Source organism: Falco biarmicus, chromosome Z (genome assembly GCF_023638135.1).
Source record: "Falco biarmicus isolate bFalBia1 chromosome Z, bFalBia1.pri, whole genome shotgun sequence".
NCBI lineage: Eukaryota > Metazoa > Chordata > Aves > Falconiformes > Falconidae > Falco > Falco biarmicus.
Genome location: NC_079311.1, coordinates 17424873 through 17444947, shown reverse-complemented (window position 1 = coordinate 17444947; position 20075 = coordinate 17424873). Strand labels below are relative to the sequence as shown.

The following is a 20075-nucleotide window of genomic DNA, read 5'->3' as shown; positions in this document are numbered from 1 at the left end:
CCGGGCACTACTCGGCAGCCTGGGGGAGAGATGACTGGCCCGGCCGTTGGCGAAACAGCGTGTTACTTATAAACCAGGAGAGATCAATATCGTGATGCCAGTACTGCAGTTCAACGTCAGAGTACAGGGTGTCCTGCAGGACCTAATTAGCATCACCACCACAGCAGAGAGATATGGCCTGGCTTCCAGTGCCCAGCGCACCCACAACAGCACAGTGTATGGTCTGGGCCTGAATAAATTGAGAAACATCTAATTCCAGGAAAATCATTAGATAAATAGGAAGGGGGAGTTGTGTGGAAAGCCAGCAGATGTGTGTTACGAGTCTGGAGAAGGTCTTGGAGAGCAGCGGCTAGGAGATGTGCCAGCCGCTGAGAGTTGGAGCTGGAGGAGAAGAAGATGTGTAATGTGTTGGTTTTTTTCCTAGAGGAAAGCTCAGGCTAAGAGCAAACAGGGCTGCTTCCCAGCTTTGCTGCTGAGCAGCAGGTGTGAGGTAAGCATGCTGACATAAGGAGTGAAAATGGCAGTGCTTTTCTCTGCTCAGAAAGATGAAACCTAGAAAATGCCCGAGGCTGCTCTCCTGGTGGGCTGTGGGTTGGGTTCCTGCACAGTAGATCTTCCTGCCCGCACCCTGTCCAGCTGGAACTGGCAGACCAGGGAGAATCAGTGGTAGGATCTTGGGAACTAACAAACAAGATATATTGTGTAGGGTTTTCTGGTTTTTTTTAACCAAATACTGAAATCCTGGCTTTGGCACACCTGGTACTGATTATACAGGTACAGGTAAGACTTCTAGGGCCCCTCTGTAGTTACACCTACTATCCTCTGACTTGCTACCTCTAAATGTCCTGTCATATACAACCTATCATACTTTTGAGTTATCATTCAAATTCTTTTCCAGGTTGGGCTGTTTTCTGTTGAGCAAAAATATCTCATGAAGTAATTCATGTGCATCTGAGTTCTTTTTTTTTTAAATTGACCATGTTTTTAGGACATGATTTGTTTTAAGAAATGGTGAAGTTAGACAGACATGAAACTGGACATTCATTCATAATACACTTTTCAAACCTTCAGCCAGTGAGGTTCACAAGACTGAGGTTTTTCAGAATAAAGACGTTTGTAGTCTGGCAGTTGAAGGAGGAGGCCCATGTTTTCTTCAGGACTCCACAAAATACTTGATGGCTCTGGTGGTGTGACATGCCAGAACATTTCTAAAACCTCGTAGTGCTTTACTTAGAGCCTTAGATTTTTATTAATAGATAGAATTTTTAATTTTTGTATATGTTTATTTACTAGTAATGAAAGTGTTTCAGCAAGTTCCCCTCGGTGAGATAAAGTCCTGCAATAACTCTTTGGGTCACTCACTTTAAAACAAAAAAGGATTGTGATTTTTGCTGTTGTTTCTAACAGAACAGACTTCCAAGGCCGACATGCATCACAGAGTTTTGAATTGCGAATAAAATCTTTCATACCTAGATACCAAAGCAGTTGCTGCAAAATCTGAGTGAGCTAAAATCTCTTGGGCAAAGAGCAAAGACTACTGAAATAGCAGGTCAGCAACAGAAATGGGAAATCCATTCATCAGCTCTGACTTCTCCCAGCGAGTATCTGCAAGATTTGTATTTTCTTTTATGTTTGTGGGGGTGGCCCCCGAGGTTGCAGGTGGGATGGAAGGTTTCTCAGCAGAGAGGCAGCACTGCTGCAGCATCTGCTCATTATATTTAAGGACACACAGGCCATTGTGGGATTGGAAAGTATGCTGTTCATTCAAGGGTTTATGGTAATGCTGTCTGAAGGTTATTGCAAGCTAGTGCTTGCAGCATGGGTATTTGAAGCTGTTATTCTTCTCAGCAGGGCTGAGTTTACAATAATGTGGCTTATTTAGCAGGTGATTAAAAGTTGGTGGGTTTGTTTCTTTTCCAAGACTGCTAGGAGATGAGTAGTACCTCAGGGCCATTATTTGTAAGGAAGATGTTTACTGAAATGGGTTCTTGATTTTAATATCAGATTGCAAGGATGTCCAACGGTTTTCTTGGGCAACCATGCATTGTGCTGAATCAGGGTTAAAGGAAATGATTTTCAGTTCTTGCAGTGAGGATGGATGCAAATGGGAGCAACAACGCTTCTCATGTTGTAGTCATGAGTATCCCAGTGCTTGTGACTTCCTGTTTTTTAGGGGTTTTTAATTGAATTGTTTCACAGCAGATGAGGAACTATGTGTCAGTCCTTTATCCTTTCTGTTTTACTGGACAAATCCATGTACAAGAGGCTTGATCTAACCTTAGATTCCTTCTAGAGTGTTCTTTTCGGTTATTAACTAAGCAGTATCCTGGAAGTCCATGGAGTGTATCATGTCTATTCAATCCCTAGCTGACTTAACTGTTGCACTCCTAAACATATTTCACTCTGATCCTATCAAGAAGTTACAAATTCTTGGCATTCCCAGGGGACTGCATTCAGCTCATTACAGCCAATAAAGCCTTAACATACTGCAGTTAGTAGACTGTGTTGTGCTAATCCTCCATGGAGTTTTAGCTGATCACTGAGGTTGCAGCAATCACAGGATTGCTGCAATCTGTCTCGGTCTGGGATGAGAGGGAGACAATGAACTAGAGCTGTCAGCCTAGAGTACCCAGAGCTGTTTGCCCTTGGAAGTAGTCAACCCAAAGAAGTGTTCCGTAGTAGCACAGTCTGCATGTGTCCTCCTGCTTTTCCTGGTTATCTGCAAAAAAAATGACATCGCCTGATGAGGCTTGCACTGGAGTGCTGTGTCCCCACAAGCACCACCTTGTATATAATATACCATGTTATATATAACATATTATGTTCTGCACTGCACGATACAAATTAATAATTTCAAAGAATTCAGCACTCGGTAAAAGCATTTCACTCCAGGAGTCATCTGTGAATGAGTTTGGGAACTGGTGAGGCTTGTGTGTTACAGGCCTACAGCTTGTCCCGAGTATAGGAAAACAAATCTCTTTGGCAGCTCACAACGGAGTTAATGACCAGATTTCATCACCAGTCATATACACTTAACTGTTTTAAGCTGTTCAAATCATCACTGTACAAGTCTGAAAAGAGAATCTGGCGTCTTTCAGAAGATCAGTTGAGCAGGTTCTGGATATTTAAATCAGTGGGGGCTTGCTGCTTCTTTAATTAGATGAATATGCCTCCTCTAAAGGAATCTCTGTGGTCAGCATATTTTAATAAACATTATTTGCCTCTAGTCTTGGCACTGATTTACTTAAATCTTTCTTTAAATGAGTCTTCAACTGATATAATTGCAGTAATGCTTATTGAAGTTCATAGTTCAGCTTCAGTATCAAAACAAAGCTTTAAGTTCTGCCATCTACTGGTTAAATGGGGTTCAGCGGAGGCTTGGCGTCACCCACTACCAGTAAGAGGGCATCGTCTTGGGAGTTCAGACCCTGATTTTGCTTTCGCGTCGAAATCCACACGGGGGTACTGTCAAGGAACCATACAGTTCTCTTGCAGAATAAAAGCACTTGTTTAACTCTGCTGCGTGAATTGAAGAAAAGGGAGTTGAGAACGGGATTATGTACCTAAAATCAAAGCATAAATTGAGACCGAGACAAATAAAACTGCTGTCACTTGACTGTCAGCCCTCTGCCTTCAACACCAGACTACATAATGCTTTTGCAGAATTTCTTTAGACGTGGATAATCTCTGATCAGCTTATAGTCGCTGTACTGAGCACCAGAAAGAAAAACTGTGCGCAGCACAGAACTGGGAGGGTAATTCCTGTCCCTATTAATGATGTCACTTGCAGTAAATGCAGAAGTCTTGCTGGCCACCAGTAGATCTTCCTGCATAGCTGGAATGGCACAGAGGACTTTAACATGGACTAGATTCTTGGGCATGCTCACCCTAAAACAACCCATATTCATAATTTTCTTTAAGATGTTGGTGTATAACCGATGTTGTATTGGTATTGCAGTGTACAATACTCTTGCACACAGGCTGGATCTGTGCTGTTCATGGTTGCTGTTGCAGTAACACTGCCTTACTGAGCTCAGGACTCTTTACAGAAAATATTATTCATCTGATACAGCTGAAAGGGGATGAAGTGGGGAGTAAACTAATGCAGAAAGTTGGTAGAAGAAACAAACTCTGTAGCCCAGGCTGCTATACTGTGCATCATGTGGCCAGTCTAAGCTACCGGTTTTCACTCTGCTGCTATACCAGCCTAAAGAACTTGCACAGAATGACTAACCCCTCCCTGAGAGGCATCTGTTGCCTACCACATGCTCGCTGTCATGCATTTGGTGACTGGTAAACATTAGCCTTTAGCATTCACTACAGCACTATCCTTCCATTCCCTGTACTGACTAGTAATTAATTTGTAGTTGCCTAGACATCCAGAACTTGGTTTACCCAATTCCTGTGGGGACTATTCCGGTGAGTTCTCTCACTTCTAAGTAGTAAGTTGATGGTGTATTTCTTTTTTGTAGCTTACAATTCAGGAGTTACTCCAATAGCAAGGAGGTTTCTTACAGGAATAGGAAGAAGAAACAGTAACACTGTCTTTGCTTTAGTTTACATTTTTCCTGCAATGTGGGATCAACTTCATGTTCAAAATTCTGGACTTGATGTGTAAACACAAGCAAATTCTGGGTTAGGATTAACCGGTATTTAAGAAAAGCTTAGAAGAGCTGCATAATTGTGAGGATTTAGCCAAAGTGATAGCTGTTTTTACAAGTGAATAAAAGCATACAAACTTGAAAAATCCTGTGCCTTTTCCTCTTAAGAAACAATCGTTTTCAAACATCAGTTACTCCTGAAGTCAGGGAGAAGAGGGAACCATTGTGACGTATTTTAGCAATGCAGCTGAAATCAGTGCAGTCACTAGTCTTAAATGCTGTATTAACCCAGGCTGGTGGAGGCCTAGATGTTTCACTAAATATGTCTTTCTGTAGCTCCAGATAGAGGAAAACAATTTCTGATTCTGCCCTTCAGAGTTCCGTGAAGCATTGTGCAAGTTAAGCTGTGGAGCAGATTCTTTGTTATGCTGTCTTGTCTGTAATTTTTACAAACAGAGGTGATGGCCACACCTCAAATTTTAGAATTATTTCTGCTTTGCAGAGAAGGTTAATATGAGATCTAAATTTGTTGGATGCCTTAAATAACATGGGATGGAAATTTTAAAGCTGTCACTGGTAGAAATTAGGTAAAAGCAGTTTGACATAAAGTCTGATGGGAACGCAGGGGTGGTGTCAGAACAGTTTGGTCATTTGCAGTCAAATTAAGATGATTTTGCAGTTAATTGCAGTAAGATTGTTAAGAAAAATAAACATCATGTAACGATCCTCCAAATAAAGAGTGTGAGAACAAGTCAGGAGGATTGCTTTGATAATAAAAGCAGGTTAGAAAAAGAGGAAAATGGGGCAAAAAGAAAATGTGTTGAAACTCGACAGGCATTGTTAGTAAAATGAGTAGGAAACAATTTGTAAGTAATACTGTTATCATAGAAATATAGGTTAATTTCTGGATAGATTCTGCAAGGGTTAATACACTAGCCATAAAGGATGGAAAAGGCTCAAAATAATTCATTCAGCAAATACTGAACTATCTTTGAACTGGCTAAATACTTGAAGTCTGGAGCTCGACTTGATCAGATCCATGCTGCAGCAGCTGCCCAGCTTTTAGCAGAGCTGTTCGGACTTACACGAAACGAGGCATACTGTCACTTTTCACTTTTATAGACCACTCAGACAACACTGTAGCCCTGCAGTAAGGGACTTATGCAAAATAATGTGCAAAACTTACTGTAAGCCTGTGGGGGGAGAATAGCACCTCGGCCCTAAATCTGGAGGCAGACAGCTGTCTTTCCTACTGCCTCCACACACTAGCAGTGGTCAAACAGCACAAGACTTCAGTAAGTAGAAAGGACAGTGTTCTCCCTGTATCCCTGGTTGCTAATTTCTGAGGGGGGGAAAACATCTGGACATGTCTTATTACCTTAGCAAAGGCTCTGCTTTCACATACATCCTCTTGGAGTTCCTGTGGATAATAATTGTTCTTAAATGGAGCAGTTGTAGTCTTGCTCTAATAACAAATACAAACTACGACATTACTGATGAAAGATACAAGAACAGGGAATATTTCATTTTCCTTAGGTGTTATTCATCTATGTGCATATTTAATCCACCTGCTGATACTAGTTTCAGTGCTTATTTAGGCCTTATTTGCAAAATACCATTTTTACCCTTGGACAACTCAGTGATAGTGTAAGGTTGTGCCAAAATTTTCCTTCCTGAACTGAGAGGAAAGTAGAGCCAAGTTCAGTGCAAAAGCTAAGAACTAAGGCTCACCATTCTTTTCTGCTTCCTAAGTATATGGAGATGAAGGAAGACAAGGAAGCATTTGGAAATAAATCTTACTGATCTCTCTACAGTAGGGGAGGTGATAGAAAAACTTGTTTTCAACCTGAAATTCATCATTTTCCAGTCTGTCTGTCTCTCCTGTTATTCCCGATTTCCATATTCATGTCAGGAGAACTTCTGATGTAAGTTCTAATAATTTCTCCAAAGTGTGAAAATGGGAACATTCTGCTGTCACTTTGAAATTAACTATTTGCCACCTGCATCAAAAGCAAACACTTAATCATAGCTGTAAAAGCAGCTGGCACGTTATAGAAAGCAGTAGAGAACATGCTTCTTGAAAAGAGGTCTGTATTTTACACTGCCTATACATACTTGTTTTGCTCAAAGAGCATTAAAGAGGCAGAGAAAAGCAGCAGCAATTGCTTTGCTACACCCTAATGGTAGGCTGTGTTTGTCCATAACATTTTGCTTATCTTTATGCCTGATTAACTGTTCTTAACTACTTTTCAATTAAAAGTTGGATATTGCCTATTTTTCCCCAAATTTTTGTACTAGTACTTTGCTTTTTGATTTCTCATTTTTCCTGTAGGAAGTTAACATCGTGAATAAAAACAGTTGTCACAATTCAAGAATCTTCCACTTAGTTTCTTCCAAGGATTCCTGACCAGACCAGATCATTGGCACAATCAGGATGGATGTTTCTCTGATGTATCCTCCTGCATTTGGGGTCAGAGAATAATGCATCATGAGGGATATACCCTGACACCTAGCAAAAGTGAGAACATAGGGCTAAATTACATCTCACACCAGGCACTGCGATACTATTTCTATTTTAAAAGTTGTCTTTTTTGCCCCTTTGCAGGTAGTCCAGATCTTTCTGTACAAGTAAGCCTTCATTCAGATCTCCTGCAGTGGTTGCACTAACTAACAGTGTACCCACTGAACACAGCAGGTGAGGATAACATAGGGAAGGAAACAGAGATTAGTGTCTCTTTTTGTCCTGCTTCTTAGCACAACATTTAAAATGCCGCAAGAGTGGCTAAACCTCTACTACTGCTCTGTGTGCAAATAGTTGACGTCCATTGTTGATCTCTCAGTGAATAGACTGCTTTATTCACCACAAACCTTAATCAAAAGCTGTGGTTGTGCCAAGAGCAATCTACCCAATGGAACTTACTATGAAATGTTAGTCTGAATGCTACCAGCCGCTGAATGCTTAATTTCCATCAGTGAAAACCCATTCACTTTTTTTTTTTTTTTTAAAATACAGTACCTTAACTGACCACAACCACTGAAAATCTATTTACTAAACACTGATGAGATACTTTGGTCATGTTCCCTATGCAAACAGCTCCTAAACAGCCAGATTTAATTTTGTGGTGCTTTCAACATACACTAAAGCTAAGCCTCTTTTTAAATGTCCGCCTTCTAATAGCATTTAGTATTGGCCTGATGCAGCTCTTGTGTAATTTTGCCTTTTATGAGATTTTGTAAATGTGTTATTTGGAGGGTAATGACTGAAAGGGGCTATTCCACCCCTGGATGATCTTGTTCCACAGTAAAAATTACACTGGCAATACTTAGTTTAGTCCATTTGCAAAGAAAACTTACCTAGGTTACAGAAGCCTAGTTCTGGACTAAGCATTCGCATTAAAGTTAATGAGTATCTGCTGCGCTTTAACACTACACCCTGTTATTTCACATTCTCTTTCCTCTGGCTAAACCCCTAGGCAAATGGCAAGCTGTCGTAAAATCCCACCCTGAATTCTGCTTTCTCAACCTGAAGATAATGCTAACACACAGGAAGGAGGTGTTGAAAACTCATTTTTTTCCCTGTGAAACTAATTTAGAATTAAACTGCCAAACCTCAGCAACTATTTGATGTGTCTTTAATCTTCGAAATTCTTCTTAATGAATAATGCATTCAAGTATTTATTGGTAACTTTAACCTCTTAAGCTTTCAGGAGCAAGCAAAAATTACTTATATTCCAGTGTTTTCTGAGTGGGCATCTGGAAGCAGGGGAGCCTTCCAGGAAGACGTAATAAGCTGCTTTGCTTTAAAAAAAAACCCCACACAAACAAAACAGTTATTATATTTGTATAGTGAAGAAGGGAGTGTAGCATGAGTGCTTCGGATAGGAAAAAAGATCCCAAGCACCTGCAATGGCATTGTCTAGGGATTGAAGTATTTTTGAGGTTGAGTCCAACTTACAGAAATACTCAAGCTGAACTGATTCTCTGATCAGCTAAACAGTGCTTATGGAAGAAGAAGAAACTGACATGACACCTGGGAGTCCACAACAGCCAGAGGTGTTGCCAGGAGCAGCACCTAGGGCCAGTGCAGTGGTTTGTAAGGAAATCCCTGGGCTAAGAAGCAATGGCTCTGTTTTGGTGGTCTCTAAGGGAAAGCCAGGTTGGACTCCAATGCAGAGATTTTCATGATGCCAGTGGTCTGTGATGGGAAACTGCAGGGTTCATGGCTTTTTTATCCCATAACCAGCCTTGCACTGGCTGACACCTGCAGTGGATGACTGGGTTGGGGCTGTGCAGAGGAGCTGTTGGCTTCTCTCCCAGGAGCTGCTTCCAGGCCTGTTGTGTCTTTACTGCTGGAGGTGCTGGTGCCTGTCCCCATCTGGCTATGTGAAGGGTCAGGATCGCTGTGGACCCATTTTGATGTTGGGTGTTCATTTCCTCTGGCCTCTGGGGAATTTAAGGATGTTGGCTGCTTCCACATGGCCTTCTCTGCCTGACCCTCCAAGATGTCATGCTGTTGCCCAAACCATCATCTGCCCTGCACACCTTGGAAGTTTCTGTACTACATCCATGACCACCTGCTGGTCCTGACAAGTTATGTCATAGAGCACACGAGCAGATTTTTGTTTTACTTGCAGGACAGATTGGAAAAGTCACACTTTTCCCAAAGGCCTGAACTGAGAAAATTGTAAAGTTGTCTGCATAACAAGGCAAAAGAGCAGGTCAATGGCCCTGCTGGGAGGAAGCAGAGAACTGCTTCAATACCAAAGTTAGATATACCTTTGAGGTTGTCCCTGCTCTGAGCTCCAGAGACCCCCTCCTATCTGCATTATTCAATGAAATAAACACCTACAAAACCAGTACTTGCATCAGCATTCACAGTATGGATCTTCCCATGAACCAAGCCTGTACTGCACTGAGCAGGGACCATTTTTGTCACAGACTTACTCTATTACAGAGTAGAAGAAGGAAATGTAATGGTAACCAGGGGGAGCAAACAGGGACTTTGCACTTAACAGACCAGTTTTCTGTTGTTCGTAGGTATAGTCTTCTGCTCTTGCTTGTGTTTTCCTCATTATGTAGCACAGCAGCTCCGAGTCAGTGGTTCCCTGTTATTTGCTCCTGTTCAGCTAGACCAGAGAGCAGTGGTCAGGCCGGGGGTGGGGGGGGTGGGGTGGGGGGGTGGCTGTCCTTTAGCACAGCAGTAGCCTAACAGGGGACACCAAGGGGGCACAGAAATACTGCTGGAAGACTGTACAGGACAGCTGGAGCTAGCCTGATAGCACACCCCTTAGCATCAGACCAAATGCTGCTCCAGAAGGAAGGCATGGGTCCCTCTAGGTGTGGGGTTATAGGGGGTGCCTGGTGTCCCTCCCCAGGGCCAGGTCTGGGGTGACACTGGCCTTACCCATCGGAGGGCAGGGTCTGGCAGAGGTACAGGGCCACCTGGTGCAGAAGCTATGGAAGAAGGCCAACACACCACGTAGCATCAGGGAGGATAAGCAGGAGAGCAACAGAGTCTTTCCAAGGAGATGTTTGTGCAAAGGCAAGAGCTGGGGCCCGGTGCTGCTGTGATGGCTGTGCCCACTCTGACTGAGTGAACAGCACTTGGTTCAGGCATTGCCAACAAGCAGGCCCTGCTGTGCGCACCATGAGAACAGTGCCAGGCCATTCTCAGAGCCCAGGAGCTGAGGCCATGTCTTCCATGGGGCTAGCAGTACCAGCCTGAGCTGGGACTAGGCAAAACTAGAATTGCTATGGCTGCATCCTGCACATACACCACGTATGGCTGACTAGGAGTTGATCACTTCATGCTATAGATACCTGTAGCCCCCCTGAGCCTGTTGAGCTCTCCTGCATGGCAGCTGACTGGCCTCACTTTCAGCAGGGACGCCCCTCAGGGTTACTCCTCGAGGCTGAGAGATTCCTTACCCAGCATCTGGTATCTGTAACAAGGTAAGTGATGTTTTATATTAGACCTAAAAGTGTATTGTATGTTAGCAACATTTATATAGCCAACTGTAGCTTAAGTATTGAAAGTGTAGTAAGTAGTAGACTGTCTGACTGCCATCCAATCACTATTTAAATCATCACTTAAATCATTGTCAAATCCTCATCAAACCAGTTTAATTACCATTCAATTATTGCTTAATCACCATTTGATTACTACTTAATTATCATTCAATCATCAAATAATTATAAATTGGTCATAATTTAGTCACAGTTAAGTCCACAGTGATGACTTCTCTTAGTAATTCAGCTGTGATGGCTGCATAAGAGCGGCTTGACTTTGTCACGGGTTGGGACCCCCAAGGTGGGAAGGTTGGGAGCTTGTGATTCCTGGCAGCAGGATCCTTTTGATCATGCAGATGTGACCAGAGGGCACTCGGGAGCAACACCCTGAGAACAGGTAAGCAGGAACAAGTTTGGTCAGGAAAGGCATCAGAGCCTGAAACACATGCCCCCACGTGAGGACAGAGTGAGTGGCGGTGGCCGGAGACTGCTTTTGCTGACCAGACTTCCTGTCTCAGGGGGTCTGCTGCTTGCCAAGGCCTTAGATCTGTGATGCTTTTGTCCAGCCCTTGGACCATCACCCCCTGTCATCCATGTGTGCACCAGTGACACTGCCAAAGGAGCACCTCCTGCATGACCACATCACTCTGGAGTCTAGGATGAAGGGCATGGGCACACAGGTGGTGTTTCCTTATTTTCTTGCTGGTGAAGGAGTGGATGCATCCTGTGGGCTGACAGGCTCAATCAGACGTAAAGAGAAACAAGGCGTTATTAAATGGTCGTTTATATACTGGTTTTCTGATGCATGTTTAGAGTGCAGAAACAGAAGCTGCAATGCGGTTTTAGCAACTTCAGACTTGTGCTACATGGAAAACTTTTCTTCAGTGTGCACAACTCTTACCAAACCTAAACAGCAATCTGTTATTCTATACATGGGTGTTTCTGCTTATTTTGCAGTTCAGAATGCACTGAGTTAGCTACTCCATTCGCTTACGTGTTCCCTAGGTTCAGAGACAAAACATGATTAAATAAACTAAACTAACAAGCTGTACAATAAATAAATTAAACCCTAGTTGGTTTTTGGGTTTGGTTTGTTTGGGTTTGGGTTTTTTACCCCCAGATGAGTGATTCCTTAACTCTGAGAAAATCCCTAATATTCTTTGTCAGGAAGTTATTTGTGCTGAAATGCAAGAGCTGGAAATAAGTTACTAAATGTTAAAAATCAGTGGATTTGGAGCACAAATACCTTGGCTGTCATATCATCTTATTTGCTAGCTGAGTGGACATAAAGCTTCAGCCTCTTAAGCTGTCTCTGTTGTTACACGGGTTGTTTTCCCTTTCAGCTCTGAGACAGCATACTATTTAAAAGTATCAATTTTGTTAGCACAACCAGAGAAGCTCCCAAGATAACAAGTGTAAATGCTAAAATATTGTAGGAGTTCTGCATTTATGTCTGCCTGTGATAAGTGTCTCTACCTCTTTATTAAACACTTATGTTGACTATAATGATTTTGTTAAAATAAAGCTGCATTATTGATGTTACCACTGTAGGTTTCTTCACCAGAGGAGATGGATGTATTTAAACTGAAGCTCTTGCTTTTGATCTAAGTCTCTGTAACCATGTGTGGAGTGGTATATTTTATATGTAAATATTAATATCTAATATAATTTATTTTCTGGAGTTCAAGAGGATAAACATTTTAATTTTCCCTTTTTTTTAAAGCGTGTGTAGTCTAGTGTGTTCTTTATTATAACCTTTATCTGAAAAAGTATAATCTCTTAATCTGGCTATATAAAGAATCAAATCAAATATTGAAAGACATACCAGCTATCTTACTGCATAACTTGAAACTACACCAGAACTTTGTGTTGGCTCTCCATGTCTGAGGTTTTGCTTCTCTTACTCAAGGGCAGTTGTTGGTGCTTATGACCAACAAGTCTGCACTTGATTTATTTCTAGTGTGATCAGAACAATTGTTTTAAAGACTTTTTTTTTTTTTTCCAGGAAGTAAGCTGTAGAGCTACAATGAAGCAAAAAAGAAAACTAATTAAATGCTAGGTACTTATTAATACTTTTTTGTAGTGTAGGTTTGAGAAGTAGCATTTCTCTTCTGCTTTCCATTGCAGGTCAGAGTGCACAAATGTGATCTAATATTTTCCTTGTCTCTTCAGTTGTGAGATTTTTGCAAAAAAGATATCAAATAAACATCAGGATTTGCTTTAGGTTCAGACATCACCAATTTAAATTATGGAGAGATGAAAAAGCTAAAAATCTGAAACTTCTGCCTAGGAAGCTCAACTTCATGAGCCATTTCTACAAGATTATCCCTCAATTTCCAAATACTGATGCGCTAGTTTAAACCAAATCAAACCAACCCCCGCCCCCCTCCCCTCCCCCCCAAGCCTGCTCTTCTGACTGGCTGCCCACAGTAGGATACATTCAAAAAGTCCTGCCTGTGTTTTAAATTTTGTTCACAGAAGCCACAGTTTATTTTAAATTTTCCTTTTCTACCTCCACATATACTTCATGTCACACCTGTCTTTCAATGCCTAGTGGTATGGAAAGAAATTCAGAAAACAGAAGTCAATGACACAGAAGATCCAGCTAAGCTCAGAAAGGCTCCTGCTTGACACTCTGCTGTGAGATGGCATACCATTGGATTTCTCACCTCACCAACAAGTAAACAAAACTTCATATAGAAAAAGAAATTTAGCAAGCTGATCTGGCATTTGGGAAGCTAATGGCTCCCACTCCTGTTCTGCAAGTGGAGGAGAGTGTTTGGAGCTCTTCAATAAACCAGGAAACCCGATGGCCAGGAGAGCCCACTTTTTCAAGAAGCTCCTTCTACCTGTTTTAGGCTGCCACATTTGGTCCCACTGCTGCAGTATGAGCCCCAGTCAACAGAAGGACTACCAGTCTTGACTGTCTTTGCTGTCAAACCTGCCTCACAGGGCCACAGAGGCTGGTAGGCACCCATGGGGTCATCTATCCCACCCACTGCTCAAAGTAGAGTCACCTAGAGCAGGTGACTTAGGGCTGTGTCCACTTGGGTTTTGAGTATTTTCAAGGATAGAGTCCATAACCTCTCTGGACAGCTTGTTCTAGTCTTTGACCACCCTTACAGTAAAACAAAGCTTTTTCTTGGATGTAAATGGAATTTTCTTTATTTCAATTTGTGCCCATTGCCCCTCATCTTTTCACTAGCCACCGTGTGGGTCCACCTGCTTTCCACTCTCTACTTATATATCCTCCGTGTGCCTGGTTCTGACCTGATTGATTATTGTAATTTTTTTGCAGCTTGCTTACAAATAAATTGCTTCATGAAGGAGTTGAGTAACTGGATTTCATTTTACTGAGTGTCAAGGAGGCACTAATGAAATTTACTGTATTACTCAAAGGGTAAAAATATGATGTGATATTGACAGCACATAGTACTCATTTAATTCTGTACATAAACTGGGGTGATGTACCAGAACTTGCACTCTTCTATCTGTCATAGAGAGAACATCCCTAGAAATACAAAGTACAAGAAAGTTACAGAAGATTCAGAAGATCCAAGGTGTAAAGCTTGCTTGATTTACAGAATATACCTCTACCAAGCCAGGAAACTTGTAAAAATGAGGATTTTCCTGTATTGCCTGCCCTAGAGTTGTAATACCTGAGTTTAATGAGGTTATAGCCTACCAAGTACTGCAAAATATTTAGCTGGCTATAAAACTAAGTAAACGATCTCTTCAGAGGCATTATATTTTGACTCTTTTTACTAATCTTGCCACAAAACATAGAAAGTGGATGCTTTTAGCATTTTGCCTGTTTTCATCTGTGTGGCACTCCTTCATTAAAAAAAAAAAAAGCGTATCTAAGAAGTGGCAGTTTGTTCCACTTTGTTCGGTCTTTCTTCTACCAGTCTGCAGAGCAAAAATTCCTCTGTGAACAAACCCCTCATATTTACTGCAGCTTGGAGGTTTATGCAGATCTTTTGAAACAGTCCATTGAGACATGATGGATATCTCATAATTTTATACATTTATATACATATATATACTTATAATTATAGATACGTATAGAAAGACTGGAAGAGCCACCGAGCAATATTTCAGAGAGGCAAACCTTTGATCTCTGTCAGCTCTAGATTTTACAATTAAAGTATAAAGGTGGAAATTACTTCTTCACCTATCATGGATGTAAGTAGTCAATCAATGCTAGGGTACGTGGGAATATCTGAATTGAAGGCTCACTGGAATTCCACAAAATCTTCTGAAGTGGAAATGCTCCAGGATATTTACCCATGAGAATTTAGGATTAATAGCATTCACCAAGGTGTTTTTTTCCCCATAATGTGCTTTGACTGTTGATGACATAGGGTTATCTGAAATGAGTTCCAAAGCAGATCTGAATATAAAGTTGGCTATTGACTACGGTTTCTGGAGGATGCCCCCCTCACACAGCCTGACCCAGACAAATTATCACAGCTTTACCACAGTAAGCTGCCAGCCAAGAATGCACTGCTGCTTAAAACAGGTGGTAATTCTGTCCCAGCAGAGCTGTCAGAGGAAACCACTTACTTGCCTGACTTGTGATAAGTATGTTCCAGCTTCACATCACTAGGGCTGTGACTATAACTGTGACCCTGACCAGCAGCCACCCTTTTGCATGCTTTGCTATGAGCCAGCCACCTCCAACTGCTTCTCTAGTCTGGCTGTTTTCTGGTTTGAAACTTCTAAACCAAGACCTGCCTTTGTTCTTTTTAGCCGCACAGCTTCCTGCCATTATGAGAGTGCAGACAGTTGCACTAGTTGCATGTAACTCCATCCTCCTTGGCTTATGCAAACTGCTGTTCCTTCTTCAAAAAGACTTTAACTATCACTTTTTTACAAAGATCGGTATATATCCTCCTTATAAAGAACAGATTGATAGGTTAAACAAAAAAAATTTCCAAAAGGCCAAAAACCCCCACCAAATGCTGCAATTGCTTCCTAAAGTGGGATTTCTATCTTATCATTCTTCTGTTTTTGGACGGGTATCCTGGGTGCAGACATAAAAGCGGTAGAAACCTTGCAGTTAACCAGCTCTGAGTCAGAAACAGGTATCAAATCCCTCTAGTGGGCTATTGCATTTATGAATGTGACAGCTCGGGCAATAATTCTTCACCTCATTCTTTTCCAATGTCTAGGACCACATCCCCACTACACAAGTGAAATGGAAGGATGGCTCAACTGCTGCCACATTCCATGGCTGCTGGCAGCAGAGGTGGTGGCAGGCTCAGCTGAAGACAATCATCAGACAGTCTAGGTTGTTTTGACTTGTTAGACTTGTTGCTCAGAGATAAGAAGGGAAGTTAAATCACAAGTATAGGTCACACATACCTATATGTTACAGCACATAAATATGTACCTGGGGAGTCAGCTATTTACAAATAGCCAAAATCTCACATGTTCATTTACACCTTAACAATAAAAACCACGATTCCACAGGTAATTTCTAGCAAGGAAACCCTGTGACTACCCTGCCATGAAGATGATGCAGTAATGTATCTGAATTACTTGTTAAGTGAATGCATGTTCACGTCTCTGTAAAAGGATGTATTGATTACTTCCTCAGGCTTTTGAAACAGGACCAGCTTCTGATGCCCTTGAAAGGAAGGTCTATATATTTCCTCCATCAAGAGAAAGATTTGTTCATGTGCGTTTCAGCTTTCCAGCTCTGTGGCCTCTGTCTCTTGAGAGGGGAAGGACTATTAGATCCATACAAAATAAAGACAGTCTATGTTGAAAAGAAAGGCAGGCCAGGCCAATGGAACAGGTGAGGCAAGATGCTCTGTAGACAAGTTCTTGAAGAAAAGCAAGAGTAGAGGTCTGTATAGCTAGGTGAGAATATGATGTCATGGGCTAAGCACATAGGGAAGGAGCTTCCTCTCCTGAATGAGGAAAGTCCCAGAGAAGAAATCTGGCAACAGCACTGAGCTCCATCTAAAAAAATGCTGGCACTTCTGATCTAATCACAACTTTTGAATGGTACAGTCAGACTCAGCTAGTTTGAAAGCACAGAAATAGACAATGTGGGAATTGAGGCAAGCAGTCAGCATGCAAAAAGACTGCTTTTGCAAGTTTCAGTTTCCCTTTCTCCATGTTCAACAGGAATTTAAATGTACCTGCAGTCTCTGAATTCAGGTGTCCTCTGTAAAGGTCTGCACTCTCACCTGGTGCACACAGAGATAAGTCAAGGAACTATGTCAGCTCATACCAACTGACAAGATAAGCTAGATCTCTAAAAGAGAGAGTATTTCTTTGTGTATTGAGGTCCATTCACATTTGAAATGGTTGAGTGTGACATTTTCAATCATAGGATCATTAGGATGTCACATAGTTTAATTTTCCAGCTCAAAGCTGGGTCATCCATAAGGTCAGATCAGGTTGGTCTTGGCTTATCCAACCATGTCTTGAAAACTTCCAAGGATGAAGATGGCATAAGTTCTCCAGGTAACCTGCTTCTCTGCTTGGCTGCCATTGAGGTGAAAAGGTTCCACCTTATACCCAGCCTGAATGCCTTGTTTGAAGTCCTGCCCTTTGTCTCTTGTCCTCCCAGCAAGCACCACTGTAAAGAGCGTTGCTCCATCTTCTTGAAAACCTCTGTGTCAGTACTAGGGTGCTGCTATGAGATCCCCCCTAAAGCTGTCTTTTTTTGGGCTGAGTAAGTCCAGCTCCCTCAGCCTCTCCTTACAGGATAAGTGCTCCAGCCCCTGACCATCCTGGTGGCCCTCTGCTGAACTTGCTTCAGTTTGACAACGTGCTTCCTTTGGCGTGGGCCAAAACTGGGTGCAGTACTCTAATGAGTGCTGGAGAGACATGGGTAATCCCTTCTCTCAGCCTAGTGGCTGAGCCCAGGATGCTCTTGGCCCTGGTTGCTGCCAGGGTGGACAGCTTCATTGTCCAGTGAGACACCTAGGACCTTTTCTACAGCGCTGCCCCCCTGCCTGCCTCTCATTTCTCCTGCCAGTCCACTTCCCTCCTGGATGGCATGTAATGACTGTTCCCCTTGGTTTGGTGTCGTGTGCAAAACCGATAATAATGCTCTTAGTCACCTTCTCCATGTTGTTGATAAGGATGCTAAACGCAACAGGCCCCAGGACAGACCCCTGCAGTACTCCTCCCATTACGGGCCTCCAAGCAGAGTTTGGGTATGACCCATTAACTCCCACCCACTGGGCTCAACCATCCAACCAGGTTTTTTTACCCATCCAGTTGTCCACCCATGACGGACCATAATATTCCAGCTGGGATAGAAGAATAGTGTGGGAGACCATGTAATAAACCTTGCTAAAGTCAACGTTCCACTGCTATACCCTCCTACACAGATCTACCTATTTGGTCATGGGTAAATTAATGTCATGTCGGGTTGGTCAGGCATCACTGACCCTTGGCAAATCCATACTGACTGTTCCTAATCATTGCCTTCTCCTCCATGTCCTCAGAAATGTGTTCCAAGAGGCCTTGCTCTGTGATATTCATGAAGATCAAACCAAGGATGAGTTTGTGGAAGATGAGGCCTGCCATTATGGACTTTGGCTCATTCATTGTATTCAGCAGGTATATGTCAAGGGAAGAGGTTTCATTTCACACTGCTTCTCTCTTCCCCAGCCTCTTGTATATTTGGGACTCCATAAGGCTTTATAGTATATTAGGTATGTTTGCTAAGTCATGTTGTAGGAGCAATTAGAAATATTTCAAAGCTTTTATATCTATCTGCTCGCCCTTTCTCCAACCGTAAAAAGATATACCATGCCTTCTTTAGTCCCTGGGTCAAATCCTCCTTGCTCCTGATCATAAGTATGCTTATGTTAACAACATGGAAAGGAGATATAAAGTAAGATTGGTAAAAACTAGGAGATGCTACTTAACTTTAGAAGGACTTCAGTGCTGGTCTACAGGACCACAGGGTGGTTTATTAAACCTTTCACCACAATACAATTACATCAGAGTCAGGGATGAAAATTTAAACTACTCTTTTCTTGTCTTCCATGGCTTAATGGAGGTTCCTGGATGTTGTTTCAGATAGCTCAGTGGGATGTTGTTTCAGATAGCTCAGTGGAGATGCTCACTTAATATGAAGCTGACATCTGGGACACAATCAGACAAGTGGAGATGTGAACAACATGCATCTGTAGACACAAAATCTAAAGACACAGCATCCTTTCCTGTCCCAAGCTACTCCAGCCACGATACTTTGCCTGATGTAGTAACGGTCAAAGAAACAGAGGCAGTTCAGAGGCAGAGGAGGAGACTAGCAACGTGGAAACATCAGAGTGTGTTAATGTTTGCAAAACCAGCAACAAGAAGGTGAAGTGAATACAGAGGACAAAAATCTGTGTTACAGAGAGACTGCTAGGCAGAACCCTTTATCTTTCCTCGTAAAGGCTGAGATGTTGAGAGCGGAAGGCAAAACCTACAGCAAACCCATCTTCTGCCAAGACATCATCAAAAAATGTCACGAGATGGAGCTTTACGCGTTCCAAAATGGCACGGGGCTGGGGGGTAGCGCAACTATCCGGTTTGATGTCGCGGTAAGAAACGGGAGGTCTCCTCGAGCCTCACAGTTTCAAGTCGCAAGCTGAGCCCGCCGCCTGCCTGCGGTGAGACCTTCTGACGGGCAGCTTTTCCTCCTGCGGCTTTGCCACCGACTGCCGGGCCCCGGCGCCGGGCGCTGAGGGGCGCCCCTCGCCCTCCGGTGCGTTACCGCCGAGGCCGCCGCCGAGCAGCTCGTTCCTCCACACCCTTCACCTGAGCCTCCGCGCCCTGCGCGCAGCTCCCGCCCGGCGGGGCCGCGGACACCCCGAGACAGGCCGAGGCCTCACGGGCAGCGCGGCGCCGGCCCTGGGGAAGCGCCGCCCGCGCCAGGGGGACCGGCGGGGCGGCGGCGGCGTCCCCTCGGGGCGGACCGCAGGGGCCCGCGGCGCGGCCGGCAGGCGGCAGTGCAGCGCCGCCCGCCCAGGCCCTGACTGGGGCGCCGCCCCCGCCCGCCCCCCGCCGCCGCCGCCGCCGCCGCCGCCGCCGCCTGGGGCGGAAGCGAGGGCGAGCGGCGGCCGATGCCGTGCCGCGAGGAGCGGGCATGGCGGACGGGACGCGCTCGTTGAGCGGCGGCAGCCCGGGCTCCAGCCCGCTGCTGGGCGGCCGGGGCCGCGCCGCGGTGTTGGCGGGGAGCGGCCCGCCGGGCCACAGCTTCCGCAGGGTGACCCTCACCAAGCCCACCTTCTGCCACTACTGCACCGACTTCATCTGGGGGCTGGCCGGCTACCAGTGCGAGGGTAAGGGGGCGGCGGGGGGCCAGGCCGGGCGCCGCGTCGCCGGGCTGCCCGGGGCGGGCGTCGGTCTGCGGGACCTGCCGGGAGCGGCCGCCGCGTCCTGGGCGAGGTGGGGCGGGGGGGAGGGAAAAAATACTGCTGGTAAAAATTATAATAATAAAAATAG

At 43.8% G+C, this 20075-nt stretch overlaps 1 protein-coding gene and 1 long non-coding RNA gene across 4 annotated transcripts in view; both read left to right on the top strand.

The window, feature by feature from the left end:
• The first annotated feature begins 258 nt into the window (after positions 1-258).
• On the top strand, positions 259-13939 carry LOC130142844 (uncharacterized). Of its 3 annotated transcripts, XR_008819541.1 has the most exons (8): positions 259-490; positions 6934-7119; positions 7207-7296; positions 10483-10553; positions 10822-11007; positions 11129-11290; positions 12616-12669; positions 13165-13939. It is a non-coding gene; the product is annotated as an uncharacterized LOC130142844 (long non-coding RNA). The 3 variants fall into 3 exon arrangements; XR_008819543.1 differs by lacking the exon at positions 10822-11007 and having other exon boundaries at positions 260-490; XR_008819542.1 differs by lacking the exons at positions 10483-10553; positions 10822-11007; positions 11129-11290; positions 12616-12669; positions 13165-13939 and adding an exon at positions 8075-8214 and having other exon boundaries at positions 267-490.
• Positions 13940-19656: 5717 nt separating this feature from the next.
• The window catches only part of DGKQ (diacylglycerol kinase theta), a 108843-nt gene continuing 108424 nt past the window's right edge, over positions 19657-20075 (top strand). Inside the window, exon 1 of the mRNA XM_056325263.1 lies at positions 19657-19912. Coding sequence (XP_056181238.1) covers positions 19717-19912 — 196 coding nt within the window. The 5' untranslated portion in view covers positions 19657-19716. The remainder of the gene's footprint in view (positions 19913-20075) is intronic.